This window comes from Octopus sinensis, linkage group LG10, assembly GCF_006345805.1.
Source record: "Octopus sinensis linkage group LG10, ASM634580v1, whole genome shotgun sequence".
Classification (NCBI taxonomy): domain Eukaryota; kingdom Metazoa; phylum Mollusca; class Cephalopoda; order Octopoda; family Octopodidae; genus Octopus; species Octopus sinensis.
The window spans coordinates 86,109,606-86,127,030 of NC_043006.1; the positions used below are offsets into that span (position 1 = coordinate 86,109,606).

Below are 17,425 nucleotides of genomic sequence, written 5' to 3' on the forward strand. Positions count from 1 at the left end.
TCAAAGCCTTGTAGATAGCTTGTCAGACTCTATACAAAGACGAAACGGTCAGAAATCAAGAAGTCTTAACATAAAAACGTTAATGAGGACGGGTTGTCTCCCCTGAACCAGAGGATAAAACAACCCTTACAGACCCGAAAAAGCTAACCAGCAAATGGGGAGATCCAATTTTCCAGTAGGTAGCGATTAAGGTGGACACATTTAGAAAAAAACTTCTTTATGACTATTTAATGCTTCAGTTTTAATATAGTCCTTAAGAATTTTCACTCTCTCTGTGATGCAGATTTTGTAACAGCCACTCCCATTAATATATGGGCCTGGATGATCTATTATTTTCCACCTGATATCACATGGGGTCCCTTGATCTTTGAGGTTCCACACACGGCAGGCCAGGAATGTGACAAACCGTCGTCTTCCTGGGACTCTAAAGTATGACTGGTGGTTGTGGAAGGGATGCTTGAGAGATGTACTGGCTGATCCAATATATTTACAAACTTGGGATGTGGCTATAATCACATTCCGGGTATATCTCTGATAGGCTCTGGGGATGCTGTTGGTAACACCATTGCAGATGCAACCGATACGGCACAATGATCTGCTGGTGTTATCACCATGGTTATCATTACTGGTCAGATGACTGGTGATGTAGCTGCTGGTGTTAGTGTGGGTATGGCTGGTCATCCCATTGGTGTTGATAATTGTTTGGTCATCATCTGGGAACGCCGGATACCTCCTCTGTGTCACTGGTCCTGGATTGGTCATCATCTGGGAACGCCGGATACCTCCTCTGTGTCACTGGTCCTGGATTGGTCATCATCTGGGAACGCCGGATACCTCCTCTGTGTCACTGGTCCTGGATTGGTCATCATCTCTAGGTGTGGAAATTGTACAGGTGGTAACATATAGTGTGGGGCTGGTCACTCTGTGTCTATGACAATGGTTTGTTCATCATCTGTAGCAGTGGTACTGGGGTCGTTGGTTATGTCTTCTGTGATGCTGGTCCTGGATTGGTCATCATCTCTGGCTGTGGTAATTGAGATCTGGTTAATTTGCTATTACTGTTGGATGGTACATTACTGGTAATGCAGATAGCAGGTCCAGGTGTCATGTAGTTTCATAGATGACTCCTTCAGTCTCTTACTGGACAGTTATTATATACCTTGCAAGAACACCCTGCCTTGTATTGTGGGTACTTGTTAAAATGTTTTTTATGTTAGGTGAACAACTAAAAGAGACTTTTAGGTTGTACCATCCAACAACAATATTAACAGATTAACCAGATCTCACGCCAGTACAATTGCCACAGCCAAAGATGATGACCAATCTGGGACCAGGATCACAGAGGACGTAGCCGGCAACCCCAGCATTACCACCACCACAGATGATGAACAAACTATTGACCAGCCCTGCACCTTATGTTACTACCAGTACTGAGTTCAAATTCCACCCAGGTTGACTTTGCTTTTCCCCCTTTCGGGGTTGATGTAACTGACTTACCCACTCCCAGAAATTGCTGACCTTGTGCCAAAATTTGAAACCAACGTTTCATGTAATGAGTTCAAATTAGCATTAAGCATACTGTAAATATATTCATTCATTTAAAATGTAACCACCACCATTAGCAATAACATTTTCTCATCTTGAAACCAGTTTTTATTCTTCTTTGGGATAGGAGGAAAAACATGAGTTTCTTTAGAAGGAAAAAAATGTCTGGAGTGCCATTTGACATTGTCCTTGTTTTTGGATGTTTTTTCCACAAAGTATTCAAGTGAGTAGGGATGATGAGGTAGAGCTTCCCAACCTAAGGAATTTATCTTTTCTAAGGTTAGCCTTGCTGAAAGTGACCTTTATTCTAAAGGGCAGCTCATGAGGTCCCCACTTTCTCTATACACTTTCCCAATTGGCTTGAAATGATCTCATACTGTGACCCAAGGTTTATTAACCCTCTAAGATAAGTCCTCGATACTTTGACATGGATCCTTTTGTGATATGATGTCAGACTGTTTACTTGAAAATACATTACTTTTCAGTACCCCTAATATGTATATATACACACTCATGTATACATATAGCACAATGGGTGTGCAGTTTAAGTGCTGAACTGTTGTTGACTTAGTCATAAGCCGAGATGTTACCACTGACATAGTTTTGTGCAAAGCAACTGAGGCCCAGTAGCTAGCAGTGGGGGGAAGAACATATACCAGCATGAACACCTAACTTAAGAAGGCAAGAAAATGAAAACAGGCAAAAATATGATGAACAACAGCAAAAGGAAATTATGCAAAAGAAAATACCTTTAGAGCATCTTTTTGTAAGATGACTTCCTCTGAGAAGGTTGTGCAACACAAAGCATTTGCAATTCTAAGTTTGAGATTCTTGTCACCTTGAGGGAATGCATGGAGATGGCTACCCTTCGGCAGATTATTCTTTGTATTACTGGTAATGCTTTTAGAAGTTTCAGCAGTTGGAAAAAAACCAGACACAGGGAAATTTCCACCTGCTATGGCACCGGAGTCTTTCATCAGATTACTATCACTGCAATGCATCTCAGAATTAGCGCTTCCGTCTGACTGGTAGATAGCATGATATTCCATTGCATCCATGGCATCATTGTCACAGTTAGTGCAAGCGGAAAGCTGTGATGTATTGGAATATAAGACATGAGGTCTGTCATTTTTGAAAACATCATCTTTATCAACACTTGAAGTTGAACCTCTATATGGAATGTCTCCTATTTCCTCTTCAGAAGTAGCATGGGCGGAAAAACTATCAGGAATGGCGATAGTTTTATTCATTATAGACAATGCTGAAGTGCTGCCACAATGTGCAAGTTCTAAAAGGCGCTCACATACATAATAAATAATCTGTGAAGAAAAAGACATTAAAATTGTTAAAACAGAAATTAAGGTTTGTTTTCTCTCAACATAGGCAAAAAAAAAAAAAGAATATATTCTATTCTTTTACCGATTAGAATTATTGGACTGTGGTCATACAGGAGAACTGCTTGCAAGGGGTTTTTTAATTGATTACATTAACTTGAGTATATTTTTTATTGATCTCTATTGAATGACAAAAATCACCTTTTTGAGATAAAAGGTGTCGGATCTTTTCCTTTTGAACGGCAGACAATTTCTAGTTAACTAAACACTTTTAAACTTCGTATACTGGTAGAATGTGTCAAAATAAAACATTTTTTTCTCTTGGCTTTCTTGAGAAAATTGTAATTTGTTTGTTTAACGTAGTTTAATTTTTCGAATTTTAACCAATCCTATGCTCTCTTTTGAGATAAGATCATTTGTTGCATCTAAAACTGAGACAACATCCTGTCACTAACCCTAAACCTCCCCCCTAACCCTAAATTATTTTTTATCTTAATTGTTATGCGTGTATAAAAAAAACTAAAGCAATGGAATTAAATTAATTTAACAATTAAGAAAAAAAAAATTAGGGTTAGTGGGGAGGTTTAGGGTTAGTTACAGGATGTCTCAGTTTTAGACGCAGCAAATGATTTTAGTTGAATGGAGGTAATCGATTGGTTAAAATTGCCGAAATGCTTGGATTTTCAGATGAAATATCTTACAAACTATAGAATTTTCTCAATAAAACCAAGAGAAAATGATATTTTATAAACACATTCTACCAGTATACGAAGTTTAAAAGTGTTTAGTTAACTAGAAATTGTGTTGACATCTGCCGTTTAAAAGGAAAAGATCCAAGGTGTCTTCATAGATGCTATTCTGATGAGGTCTAATAGACTGAAGCATGTCCAACATTGTCCCTTCTATGTAAACAAAGATCAGACTACTTTCTTTTTCTTTTTAACCGGGAAAGAAATTTCAATGAAGAATTTTTTGTATACAACATTCAGAACATCACTGTTTAATGTAATTATCTCAATGGATGCCATTGACACATCTTAGTTTTAAAGACACACACATACATACACCAATGCCTTGTGAGTGAACCTGGTTAGATGGAAACAGTAGAAAATCTGGGGGTTGGGTATCTGGGTGAGGATAGTTGATTTAATTGATCTAATACTTACGACAGTCACAGCTGGCCTAAGCAGGGCTACCTTTCATCTTAGAAAGCATAGGCATGCTCAGACTTCGCTGGTGCTGGTGCCATGTGAAAAGTACCCAGTCCACTCGGTGAAGTGTTTCACATTAGGAAGACCATTAAGCCATAAAAACCATGCCAAAACAGACCTTGCTGGGATTGGTACCATGCAAGAAGCAGCCAGTCCCTTTTGTAAAGTGGTTAGCATGAAGAAGGGCACCCAGTTGTAATAACCATGCCAACAGACAGTGGAGCTTGGTTTGCCAGCTCCTGTCAGTCTGTCCAACCCAAGCCAGCATGGAAGATGAATGCTAAATGATGATGATGATATATATATACTTGCTTCCTATAATGTTGGATAGCCCTTTAACATAACCCAACTTATTTTTAACTCTAGCCTTCCCCTTTTCTCAATAATCCCTACCATGCTATTCTTCCCCATCCTCTTACCATCCCTCATCTTTCTGCTAAGAATCATCACCCTCACTTCTATTCTTCCTTAGTTAAAGGAGCTCCTTTAGGTCCTCAACCTGGCAAGTTATGAGGATATAATCACTAGTGGTGGTGCCATGAAAAAAGCACTTATATACATTCAGTAAAGTGGTTGGTATTTCTAAGTAAGGTAATATTACCCAATGACTATTCATGTTTTCAGGAGGACTGGAAACAAATGACACTGCTTGTATGACAGTGGCACTTGTTTACAACTATCATGGGATGTCAAGAAAGAAATGTGCATGTAAAGCTTCATTCAGTTTCTCTCTATCAAATCCATTTATAAGGCTCTGGTTTGTGTGGGATTTTAGTAGAAGACACCTGCACAAGAAAGGTGCTACACAGTGGAAGTGAACCAGATATATCAGGCCGAGTGAAAAGTAAGCAACGTTTTGAAACACGAAATTCATCACAGTATATTTAAACAATGCGGAAATTTTATTCATCAAAGTAAGTACCATTACAATCAACACATTTTTGCCGAGTTACAGGTTTGTTTATTAAAAATCTGGAGGTGATGAACTCTTTGAATGCATTTTCAGCATTGGTTTAATTTTTGAACTCCTTCTCTTGCAGGAAACCATCAATGTAGTTGAAAAAGTGGTGGTCAGTAGGATGAAGGTCTGGGGAATAAGTTTGGAGGGGAAGAACTTCATAGCCAAGTTCCCTCAACTTCTGGAGCGTCATTAGTGAAATGTGTGGTCAAGCATTGTCAGGAAGAATGATTGGTCCTCTTCTGTTGACCAGTCTTGGATGGAGGAATTGCAGTTTCTCATTCATTTTGGCAATTTCATGGTAATATGTTTCTGCAGTAATAGTTTTTTGAGGTTTTAAGAAGTTACTAGACTACCTGTTTTGTTTTCTGGGTTTCTTTTTTTCTTTTCCATGTTATTTTTCATGCTTTCAACGAATGTGACATCAAAATCATGCATAAATGGCTCCTTTCCCCAGAAAAGGAAAGGTTTTGCTGCTATTTGTTGCATGTCCTGCTACCACATAATATATATTTCAGGGCCTTTATCGCAAATAGCTGTTACATGGTAGTAGAGCATGCTAGAAATAGCAGCCAAATCTTTGGAGCTGAGATATGTTGAATACACTCAAAAAAATTTTTGTAATGGTATTCCCTTGGGGCGATCTTTCACTTTGACTCTCAGAACTGTCATCTGGATCAGTTGCTTTTGTTCATTAATTTCCGTAAAAATGTTCAATTTATTGTGTATATGAAATGGACGTGTGTGTGTGTATGTGTGAGAGAGAGAAAGAGAGTGCCACTTACACATACATGAGAACACACACATTCACTCACTCACTCTCTCTTACACACACATGCACACGTACATACAAAAAGAATGTACGCATATGTATTGATCATCATCATCATCATCATCATTTAACGTCCGCTTTCCATGCTAGCATGGGTTGGACGGTTCAACTGGGGTCTGGGGAGCCCGAAGGCTGCACCAGGCCAGTCAGATCTGGCAGTGTTTCTACAGCTGGATGCCCTTCCTAACGCCAACCACTCCGAGAGTGTAGTGGGTGATTTTATGTGCCACCGACACAGGTGCCAGACGAGGCTGGCGAACGGCCACGCTCGGATGGTGTTTTTATGTGCCACCGACACAGGTGCCAGACGAAGCTGGCGAACGGCCACGCTCGGATGGTGTTTTTATGTGCCACCGACACAGGTGCCAGACAAGGCTAGCAGACGACCACGCTCGGATGGTGTTTTTATGTGCCACCGACACAGGTGCCAGACGAGACTGGCGAACGGCCACGCTCGGATGGTGTTTTTATGTGCCACCGACACAGGTGCCAGACGAAGCTGGCGAACGGCCACGCTCGGATGGTGTTTTTATGTGCCACCGACACAGGTGCCAGACAAGGCTAGCAGACGGCCACGCTCGGATGGTGTTTTTATGTGCCACCGACACAGGTGCCAGACGAGGCTGGCGAACGGCCACGCTCGGATGGTGTTTTTATGTGCCACCGACACGGGTGCCAGACAAGGCTAGCAGACGACCACGCTCGGATGGTGTTTTTATGTGCCACCGACACAGGTGCCACACGAGGCTGGCAAACGGCCACGCTCGGATGGTGTTTTTATGTGCCACCGACACAGGTGCCAGACGAAGCTGGCGAACGGCCACGCTCGGATGGTGTTTTTATGTGCCACCGACACAGGTGCCAGACAAGGCTAGCAGACGACCACGCTCGGATGGTGCTTTTATGTGCCACCGACACAGGTGCCAGACGAGACTGGCGAACGGCCACGCTCGGATGGTGTTTTTATGTGCCACCGACACAGGTGCCAGACAAGGCTAGCAGACGACCACGCTCGGATGGTGCTTTTATGTGCCACCGACACAGGTGCCAGACGAGGCTGGCGAACGGCCACGCTCGGATGGTGTTTTTATGTGCCACCGACACAGGTGCCAGACAAGGCTAGCAGACGGCCACGCTCGGATGGTGTTTTTATGTGCCACCGACACAGGTGCCAGACGAGGCTGGCGAACGGCCACGCTCGGATGGTGTTTTTATGTGCCACCACCGACACAGGTGCCAGACAAGGCTAGCAGACGACCACGCTCGGATGGTGTTTTTATGTGCCACCGACACAGGTGCCACACGAGGCTGGCAAACGGCCACGCTCGGATGGTGTTTTTATGTGCCACCGACACAGGTGCCAGACGAAGCTGGCGAACGGCCACGCTCGGATGGTGTTTTTATGTGCCACCGACACAGGTGCCAGACAAGGCTAGCAGACGACCACGCTCGGATGGTACTTTTATGTGCCACCGACACAGGTGCCAGACGAGACTGGCGAACGGCCACGCTCGGATGGTGTTTTTATGTGCCACCGACACAGGTGCCAGACAAGGCTAGCAGACGACCACGCTCGGATGGTGCTTTTATGTGCCACCGACACAGGTGCCAGACGAGGCTGGCGAACGGCCACGCTCGGATGGTGTTTTTATGTGCCACCGACACAGGAGCCTGATTAGGCTGGCGATCGGCCACGACTGGATGGTGATTGTTACGTGCCCACAGCATGGAGGCCAGTCGGTGCGGTACTGGCTACGGCCACGTTCGGATGGTTTTCTTGTGTGCCACCGGCACTGGTACCACAAGGATACAAATTCCATTGATGTTCATCTATTTTGATTTTGTTTGATTTTCACTTGCCTCAACAGGTCTTCACAAGTGTCACAAGAAGGAAGGTATGCACAGGTGGACCGACTACGTCCCAGGTAGGGGTCACGGGTTATGGCCTATGTACATATACATGACAACACACCCATTCACTCACTCTCTCTCTTTCACACACACATCCATTTCATGTACATGTACGTACATCTTTTACTTTCTCCTCTCTTTCACTTTAAAATAAAAGTAAATAAATAAAATTTTTTTACAGAAATTAACAAACTCCAGATGACAAACAAAAGATTGCCATTCATTTGAAAATAATTAGAAAAACATTAAAATATTGACTGTTTAAAGAAAGCTAAAATATAAATACTCACAGTACAAACAACTTGCATTTTTGAAATCAATTAAAAACATTTCTAGAATAGCTTAAAAGCTGACCTATCGAAGAGCCTTTAGACTGGCTCCTCATTGGAAGCTCTCCTGGTTTCTGATTGCTCTACTGATTCTGAATGCCTTACTCTTCTCATGTTGGCTACATTGGATGCTCTCCTAGATTCAGTTTATTCAGGTGTTTCTAACGCCCTTTTTCTCCTATTGGCAAGAGCATTTGATGCTCTCCTTGTTCAGGAGTTTGAGAGTCCCCAAGCATTTGCATATTCTCAGCATTGAAAGCTATCCTGGCTGCCGTTTGATCCGGGTTTTCACTTGCATGGGACTTTCTCTTCTTTGCTGCAGCCTTGGCTCTTTTGATTGCAATCTGGTCCTCTGTTGACAGAGATTTATTTTTACGAGATATATACTGTTGCCATCAATGGCCCAGTGCTTAGGGCAGTGGACTTGTGGTCGGAGGATTGCGGTTTCGATTCCCAGACCGGGCGTTGTGTGTGTTTATTGAGCGAAAACACCTAAAAGCTCCACGAGGCTCTGGCAGGGGGTGGTGGCGACCCTGTTGTACTGTTTCGCCACAACTTTCTCTCACTCTCTCTTTCTGTTTCTTGAGTAACGCTGCGATGGACTGGCATCCCGTCCAGTTGGGAGGGGGGGGGACACATATGCCACAGAAACTGGGAAACTGGGCCCATGATCCTGGCTAGGCTTGAAAAGGGCAATGTTTATCATTTTTATACTGTTGCCATATGTGATAGGCAACAATAAAGTACAGAAGAACTGAAATTAGATCGCTGCATTTAAGTATTATATTAATATTTAAGCCTATCTTTTATAAGTTCAACGTTAATTCTTCTGCCGCCGCTTAATTTAAAAACAATTTGATGTACGTAGGTCCTTATTTTTCATACAAATAATAATTTCTATTTTATGGGTGACTTTTGGTGTATTTCGCAATTTATTTTGATTATTTACAAATTTATTTCCAAGTTATAAAAATTGTTAAATTAATATGCTAATACCTATGTGGTTATGTATGTATGTATATACCAGTGGTATGTATCACACTTAGGTGAAAGGAAGAGGTAAAAAGAGAGAAATGAAACTTGTTAAGCAGAAGTATAGTTGAAGTAAGAGGCAAAGCGGCAAAGAACAGGGAGTAAGAGGGAGTGAGAGAGAGAGAGAGAACATTGATAGTGCTGAGAGGTAAGAGAAATATACTGCATTAAACGCAGGAGACAGAGAGGAGGGAGGGGTAAGAGAGAAAGATATTTAGAAAGATAAATTGAGTGAACGAAAGGAATGAATAGAGAATGATAAAGAGACTGAAGCTATTTTCAGAGAGGAAATGCTGGAAAACTTTTCGTTTTGGCCGATATATGATAAAGCCACTGTGACAGTTATTCTATGCTGTTTGAAAACTATTTATACAAAATTTCATTAAAAAATACCAATTTTCCAGAAAGTTATGAGGCGGAAAATGTCAGCTCATGTGAATTTTCCAAAACTCCTCTCCCTAGCCACTCAGAAAAACTTTTTCCAACAAATCTTAACATATACTCAGTCAACAGGATCTAAGTGATTATTTATGGAATTTATGAGGCAACAAAGTTGGAGGGGTATATATACATCTGTAGTTATGCCCAAAATTATTTGATAGTTATTAAATGAAGCCACAATTTATAGATGCTTACATTTTTTATGCTTTTTGTGCAGTTTTCACGAGTCCAGCTAGTAAAAATTGTTATCGTACAAAAATGTTCACTGAAAACAATCACAGTAATGAAAACTTGGGAATCCAAAATTCAGGATTGCGGGTCCTGATTTAGTCCGGAATGTTTTTGATTTACTCGTAGAGTCGGCCTGATTCCAAAATGGTATATGTTGGGCTACGGCATCTAGGAATAAAGTTGAAATATTGTGTATGTCAAAAAGTCAATGGTTTTTTCTTAGAGAGTGCGAAGACTATGTGTGTGTATATGTCACAGATAGCGGACATGTATTTGTGATTGATACACCATGACATTCATTATGTGTGTATTCTGTATGTGTGTTGACGTCATGGAAGCCATGTTTTTTTTTTTTCCCATCAAGAAATAACAAACAAAAATTGCGTTTAATCGTTTTCATTAATAAATAGAGTTTCAAATATCACAAAAATTTGAATTGCACTACCGAAGGTAAGTATGAAAATAAATATGCAAAAAAAAATAAAGATAAAATATACTATTTCTGAGATATTTCAGGTGCATACAAACATCTCTAGAGTTTTAGTATTAAGATAGTGGATGAGTCCAGCAGTATACCACCAAACAGTCACCATAACCTTCTGTTTGAAGAGCTTGGGTTCAGGGAAGGTTTTTGGTGCTTCATTTTGGTCCAACAACTGCAAAGAACGTTTTTTATTATTGTACAGAATCCACTTTTCCTCACAAGTTACAATATGGTCGAGAAATGGATCGGTCTGGTTACAGAGAAGTGATGAGCAAATTTCATATCGGTACATTTTCTGATTTTCATTCAAATTGTGTGGTACCCATTTGTCAAGCTTATTTGATTTTCTGATCATATGTAAATAGTTTAAGACAATTTTCTGGCTAACTTGAAGTTCTTTTGCCAGTTCTCAAGTGGTTTTATATGGATCTTTCTCAATGATGACAGATGGATGTCCACTATGCTCACAATCTTCAAGGCCCAGGTCTCCACTATGAAATTTTTAATTGACCACTCACTGGTCATTTTCTCACCAAACGTTTCATTGATATTGTGAGCAGTTTCAGCTGCTTTAAGTCCTTTTTTGAAGTTGAATAGCAGAATTCTTCAAATATTGCGTTTTGCCATTTCCATTTAAGACGATTGTAACAACGGTGCAAAAAACATCAATGTTAATTTATTGATGCATTTGGGCAAGTTTATGTCTGTATTATCAGACGATTGCAAAAAATGTTTCAAAAAATTCAAAACTCTGCAAAAATCTGGTACAAATTCTTCATGGTTCAAAACGTTGCTTACTTTTTACTCATCCTGATATATATATATATCATCATCATCATTTAGTATCTGTTTTCTATGCTAGCATGGGTAAGACAATCTGACTGGCGTTGGTAAGCTGGAGAGCTGCACTGGGATCCAGCTTGTTTTGGCTTTGTTTCTATGATTGGATGTTCTTCCTAACGCCAACCACTCCTCCACAGAGAGCAGTGGATTTGTTTTATGTACCAGTGTCATGGGTGCTTCTTATGTGTCACTGGCGCAGTGACATGTAAAATACTACACACACACATGTTAGCAATTAGAAACAAGAAGAGAAACAAACAAATTCCAGTGCCCCACAAAAAAAAAAGCAATGACAAGATTCAATAAGAATGTAACTAAGGACTTTTCTGATGAGTTGTAGTGCACCTGAGCACTATTTACAATAATCTTATTATCATTATCAATATTATACATGGCATAGTGGTAACGGTGTTGTACTCACAATCACTAGATTGTGATTTCAATTTCTAAACAGAGTGGTGTATTGTGTTTTTGAGTAAAACACTTCATCTCACATTGCTCTGCGATCACTTCAACACCAGATGCATGGTGCGCCTGCTCAAACAATGTTGATTTGATGGAGAGAGTGAGCACTATAAACAAATCATTTGTGCAAATCATCCGGCAAAAGTTGAATGCTCATACATTGGCTTTGACGGGAGAGTCCATCATATAATATATAGATTTATATTAATAGAGTAAATAATGATAAAAGATTGATAATAGAGGCTAACTTCCAGTGGATTGTGACCATAGTTTTGCTTTGGTCTCCAGTTGTAGCCTTTTTACCTCATTTACATAGACAATCATCTTGACAAAAGTATGAATATAAACACAATTTCTACACCAATAAACATGTGACATCTAGGCTTTGTAAGAGCTCATAATACTTGCATGCAGTCGTTCAAACTGCTAGAAACAGCAGCCAAATATCTCACAAACTGTACTCTCCATCTTAATTAAGAAAAAAAAAAGTCATAACTTGATAGCATAGTCCTAGACAGTGGCAGCTTGTAGATACAATTAGTTGGGGTGCTGTTTCAGAAAACTTTTAGCCGTTGTTTTAATTTTGTGTAAAAAGAAACAAACATATAAAAAGAAAATTTATACATAAACTCAATCAGGTCGTGTTGTAGCCACAGCCAAGTATTGCGTTTAATTTGTTCACTGAACCCCGCAGTAAATTCCCCCTAGTTTTTAAAAAAATTCTCACTAAATCACAAAATAAGTCGGGGAAATGTACCCTATTTTTCAAATCCTGGCAGTAACACTGAAGCTAGAAGCAGGATAATAATCTAATTCTACGCTTTATCACATTCAAGAATATAAACAAGTTTTTAAGCACAACACATGCAGAGTCAAAAAGAAACACTACCTTTCACTTGGTACCATCAATCACGCAGTGCTCTCTCTCCCTAATGTGAAGCTTCCTATCTCGGACATGTGAGCATGCACACAACAGCCAAACACAGCGTTGCTGGAACTGTGAAGCACACAGTTCTTATACAAGGAGTTTTGTGTTTTTTTTAATAAACTAGAGGATGGCTACTATTCCCTTCAAACTTTGTTTTTGTGATCTGGACATCAATGTTTTGAAACTGACCAATATTTTTCCAATACATTTCATACAAATTCAGCACTGACTTGCTGAAGCAGTAATGTCATTATAGCAAACATTCTGCTCAATGCCACAACCTTGCTTGTCCATTGCTTGACCATAACCACTTGAACATGTCCCTTAGTGGCTGACAATATGTGCATCTCTGATCATGAGCAGGAGTAGTGGGGGAGCATCAGAGCCATGTCTTTGATGTTTGAGTAAATGTAGTGAAAGCAAAGTTTAAAGGAAATATTAACCATTTCTCACACATGGTTTTTGTCCTTGGGTAGCAACTGTTATTTCCTATTTGTTTACTCCTAGAAAGCATGAAAGATTATATAATGTACAAGTATGAAGAAAGAATTAAATAACAAAAGGAATCATTATACAGAATGTTATCGATAATATCAAGTGGAAATAGGAGGTGCTGCAGCTTAGCAGTTCCTATACATGAGCCACCACTGGTCCTAGATACACTATGTCTGAAATCATGACAGGATAGAATGTGTCAGAACGCCTTTGATCAAAAGTCTGCACTATCAAGGCTAACATAAGACTCGACAACAACAAAAATCCTGGCAGTTACTTCATTTTTAGCTTATTGGACTGCAGTGTCTACAAACTAAGATTTCTTTAATTATCTGCAATAATACATTTATTAACAATTTTATATAAATTGGGGAATCTTTCATTCTCTCATTCTTCAATTGGGAATGAAAATATAAACTTAGATATGTTTTGGCCAAAATTAACTCAGGCCATATTTAACTTAATAGCACCGCTTATCATTTTTAAGTCAAGTTTTGTGCTATCATAGCCCATTCAAGTAGGGAGTTGTCATTGACTGGAATGTATCCAAGTATAGATGGCTTGTCCAGCATCCCTTACAGAAATTTGTCCAGATATTGTTTGAAAGTTTGGGGATTTTTTTCTTCTTTGATTTGTTTTGGAATGATATTAAACAGCTGTGAGCTGGTGGAGGCAAAATAATTGCATTGCAATATGGTTATGTGTTGTGAGCCAGATTTCTATAGAGGATATGTGACATGGGGGCCCTGTATTGGATGAACTGTTTGGGCAATGCTGATGCAGCACTCATAACCAAGATCAGTCATACCATTTTACTGTTTCTCTTTTCACACCTAAAACTCTAAAGCCCTCACTGTATTGTAGCAAAAGAATAAGTCTTACCTGTGGGATATGTTTCAAAATTCTCAGTTCGTATCCATGCAGTAATTTCCGCTGTCGGTTCATGTATTGCTGTAAAGTGAATTCGCACGAAATATCTGGTCTAAATATGAAAATATAAAAAAACGACTATCTTTCTATGGAAATAATCACAGACAACATTAGCATGTAACTCTATATTGCATAAACCATTCATTGTGTGCCTTTATTATTTGCACAGTAACTTCACCAAAAACTAGGACTAAAATTTGCTTGAGTTAATCTCCTGGTAATAATGCCTAATATTTCCCTCATGCTCACCATTAATAATACTAACAAAATTTTTATCTTTTTTTTTTTTTAGCCTTTGGTCAGTAAGTGTTATTTCCTATTTGATTCTATCTAGAAAATAAAGGAAATGACTACTATTCGCTTCAAACTTTGTTTTTGTTACTTGGACATCAATGTTTTGAAACTGACCAATATTTTTCCAATACATTTCAGACAAATTCAGCACTGACTTGCTGAAGCAGAAATGTCAATTTAGCAAACATTCTGCTCAATACCACAACTCTGTTTGTCCGTTGCTTGACCTTAACCACTTGAACATGTCCCTTAGTGACTGACAATGTATGCATCTCTGATCATGAGCAGGAGTAGTTGGGGAGCATCATAGCCATGTGTTGAGAAGAATTCTTTGATGTTTGATTAAATGTAATGAAAGTAAAGTTTAAAGGAAATATTAACCATTTCTCACATATGGTTTTTGTCCTTGGGTAGCAACTGTTATTTCCTATTTGTTTACTCCTAGAAAGTATGAAAAATGATTAATATTTCCTTCAAACTTTTCTTTTGTTACATTTATTCAAACTACAAAGAATTCCTTTCAATGCATGGCTATGGTGTTCCCCCAATACTCCTGCTCATCATAAGAGATGCACATATTTGTTACACAGTGTAATCAGAACTGTAAGATGACCCAGACTTTGGGTCATCTTCAAGACTTTCTGTTACCCTCTGAAATTCAGCTGCCCACTTCTGCCTAGTTGATAAAGTAGGAGTATCATTCCCTAATGTAGCAAACCATGTCAGCATGAATATCCTTGGGGACCAAACCCTTTTTCTACAGGTACTGGATAACACCATGGCACCAAATTTTGTCCATTTTCAAGAGAAGTTACTACTAGTTACTATTGGAGTCTTTGAACAGTCAGATGTCAGTTTACCTGGAAAAGAAACAATGCAGTTCTTAATAAGAAAAGTTGAAATTAATGCACGCAAGATTTCACAGCTCTAGCATCATTACTTCATAGTCAGCTTATGAACTTTTAAGTCCAGCCTCATGTATCTGTCAAGCTATAGAGGGAGTCTCTATGTGGTCATTTGATATGGTAGAAACAATAGTAAAATTTCTCTCAAATTTCGTTTTAAGATAGCACACCTTGGCTAATTAGAATATTGACAAAAATACAGGAGACAGGAAAATGGAAACTCACGAATAAGGAAATACGATCCAAAGTTTTTTCAGAAATTCTACGAATTCTCTCACACAAAGCATCTGCTTTCGTGTTTGGATGGATTTAGGTCTGAAATTATTGAAACAAAAAAAAAAAAAATTATTAATGAAAACTTTTAATGTTTGTATTAATATTGCTTCATATACAAATGTACACACAAATATACATGTCCATATACACATTGGGTGCTTTTTTTGTGGAACCAGTGGGGTCACCATGTAACTTGCAACACAAGACAAAGTTCCCTCAACTGGAGGTGGGGGGTGAGTAGTATTGAGGGAGGTGATTTTGTGCCAGTTGATGAGAGGTTAAAAGAATAATAATAGAGGGATAGAGAGAGGTATCTTGCTGTTGAAGAGATACAAGGATATCCCAGTTGGAGAAGGGAAAGACTTAGACAGAAAGATAGAAATGGAGAGAATGGAAATGATAGTGGTGTGTGTGTGTCAGGACATCCTCTCAAGACACAGTGGAGAGGGGAGATATAGGTGAGGTGATACAGAGGATTAGACTATATATATTGGGTTGGCAAGAAAGTAATTTTAGTCTTTTAGTGTGAAATAAAAGAAATTTTTTTCCATACAAAGAATGAACTTTAATCAATTTTCCATTTTGTTTGATGACCTTTTGCCATCTTTCTTACAACTTCATGATTCTGCACTCATAGAACTTCTGGTCCTTATCAGCCCAAAACTGAAGCATGTGCAATTTCAGGTCATCATCATTATTGAAAGTTTTACCATTCAAAGAATTTTGCAAACTTTGAAATAAATGGTAATTTGATGATAAAGGAAAGAATGGGATGTGTAGACTGAAAATAATTGTGGGAAAATTACAGATAAATGTAATACTACAGGTTTTAGCAAACTAATATGGTATCCCAAAGACTGTAATAAACAATTTAATTTAGGCTGGAGAATTTTGTCAAGATCGTTCTCTTATGATAAGGGTAAATCTTTGTGCCCTCTTTGTATGGATGAACAACTGTTTTTTCCAAACACACACTTATCAATACCTATAAAGAATGTGTTAACAGGTGTTTACATTGGAAAAAATTCACTTTCAGTTATTTCAAATAATACTTGCTCTGTTTTGCCTAATAATATCTGTAATTTTCACTCTATTCTTTTCAATCCACACATCCCATTCTTTCCTTTATCATTTCTATCCATTTGTCATTCACTTTTCTATTTACTTGATCCTCCTTTTCTCATTTAATTTTCTTTTTTCCTTCTCTTCCTCTCTCAATTCATGGCATCAAATTTCCTAATAGTATTTTTAAAATTACTAGCATTCTCTATCTACCTTTTGTTTTTATACATTATAATTTCTTACAACTGTTTATAATCTCTACCCTGATGAGATTGATACATTATTCCACCTTATTTTTACTCCCGGATTAATTTTAATGTACCCACTGAAACATAAATAATTTAAATAACATTTAGTGCATTTGTCTCCATTTTCCATTTCTCTTATATCCTCCAAAACACATTTCTTCTTGGAATTATTACCCATATACGTATGGTTACTAATATCTTAAAAGTGATTATGTGACATTTGGCTACCCTGGTAACTATTTCTGCGGATCTTTCCTTGAAAATTATATATATATATACAAAATTTAGAGGAATGACCACTAATAGCGGACAGCCTGTATGCTAGATATAGATGTCAAAGTCACCATTTACCATGAAGAATGTGTTCTCAAGAAAAAATTCAGCAAAAACCAAAGTTTAAAAATAAACTTCGGATTGAATTATTATTAAAACTTCGAAGTTTTAATCGTCGGATTTAAAAAAAAATATGCTAGGCCACTGGTTTTAATTGATTAATATCAATTTCTACCCTTATTTAATTTTATATATATATATATATATATATATATATATATACACACATACACACATATATGTATAACTGTATTGCTTTTGGTAGCCTAAGGATTCATATAAGGAGCCACTGGGTGAAGTGAATGAATTGTATACATTGGTGAATAGTATAATAGTAA

General features: G+C 38.6%; 1 protein-coding gene across 1 annotated transcript in view; it reads right to left on the reverse strand.

The window, feature by feature from the left end:
- The window catches only part of LOC115216782 (protein tyrosine phosphatase domain-containing protein 1), a 68,413-nt gene that overhangs the window by 7,758 nt on the left and 43,230 nt on the right, over nucleotides 1-17,425 (reverse strand). Inside the window, exons 9-11 of the mRNA XM_029786353.2 lie at nucleotides 15,394-15,483; nucleotides 13,922-14,021; nucleotides 2,295-2,864 (exon numbers count right to left, since the gene is read on the reverse strand). Of these exons, the coding sequence (XP_029642213.1) occupies nucleotides 2,295-2,864; nucleotides 13,922-14,021; nucleotides 15,394-15,483 (760 nt within the window). The remainder of the gene's footprint in view (nucleotides 1-2,294; nucleotides 2,865-13,921; nucleotides 14,022-15,393; nucleotides 15,484-17,425) is intronic.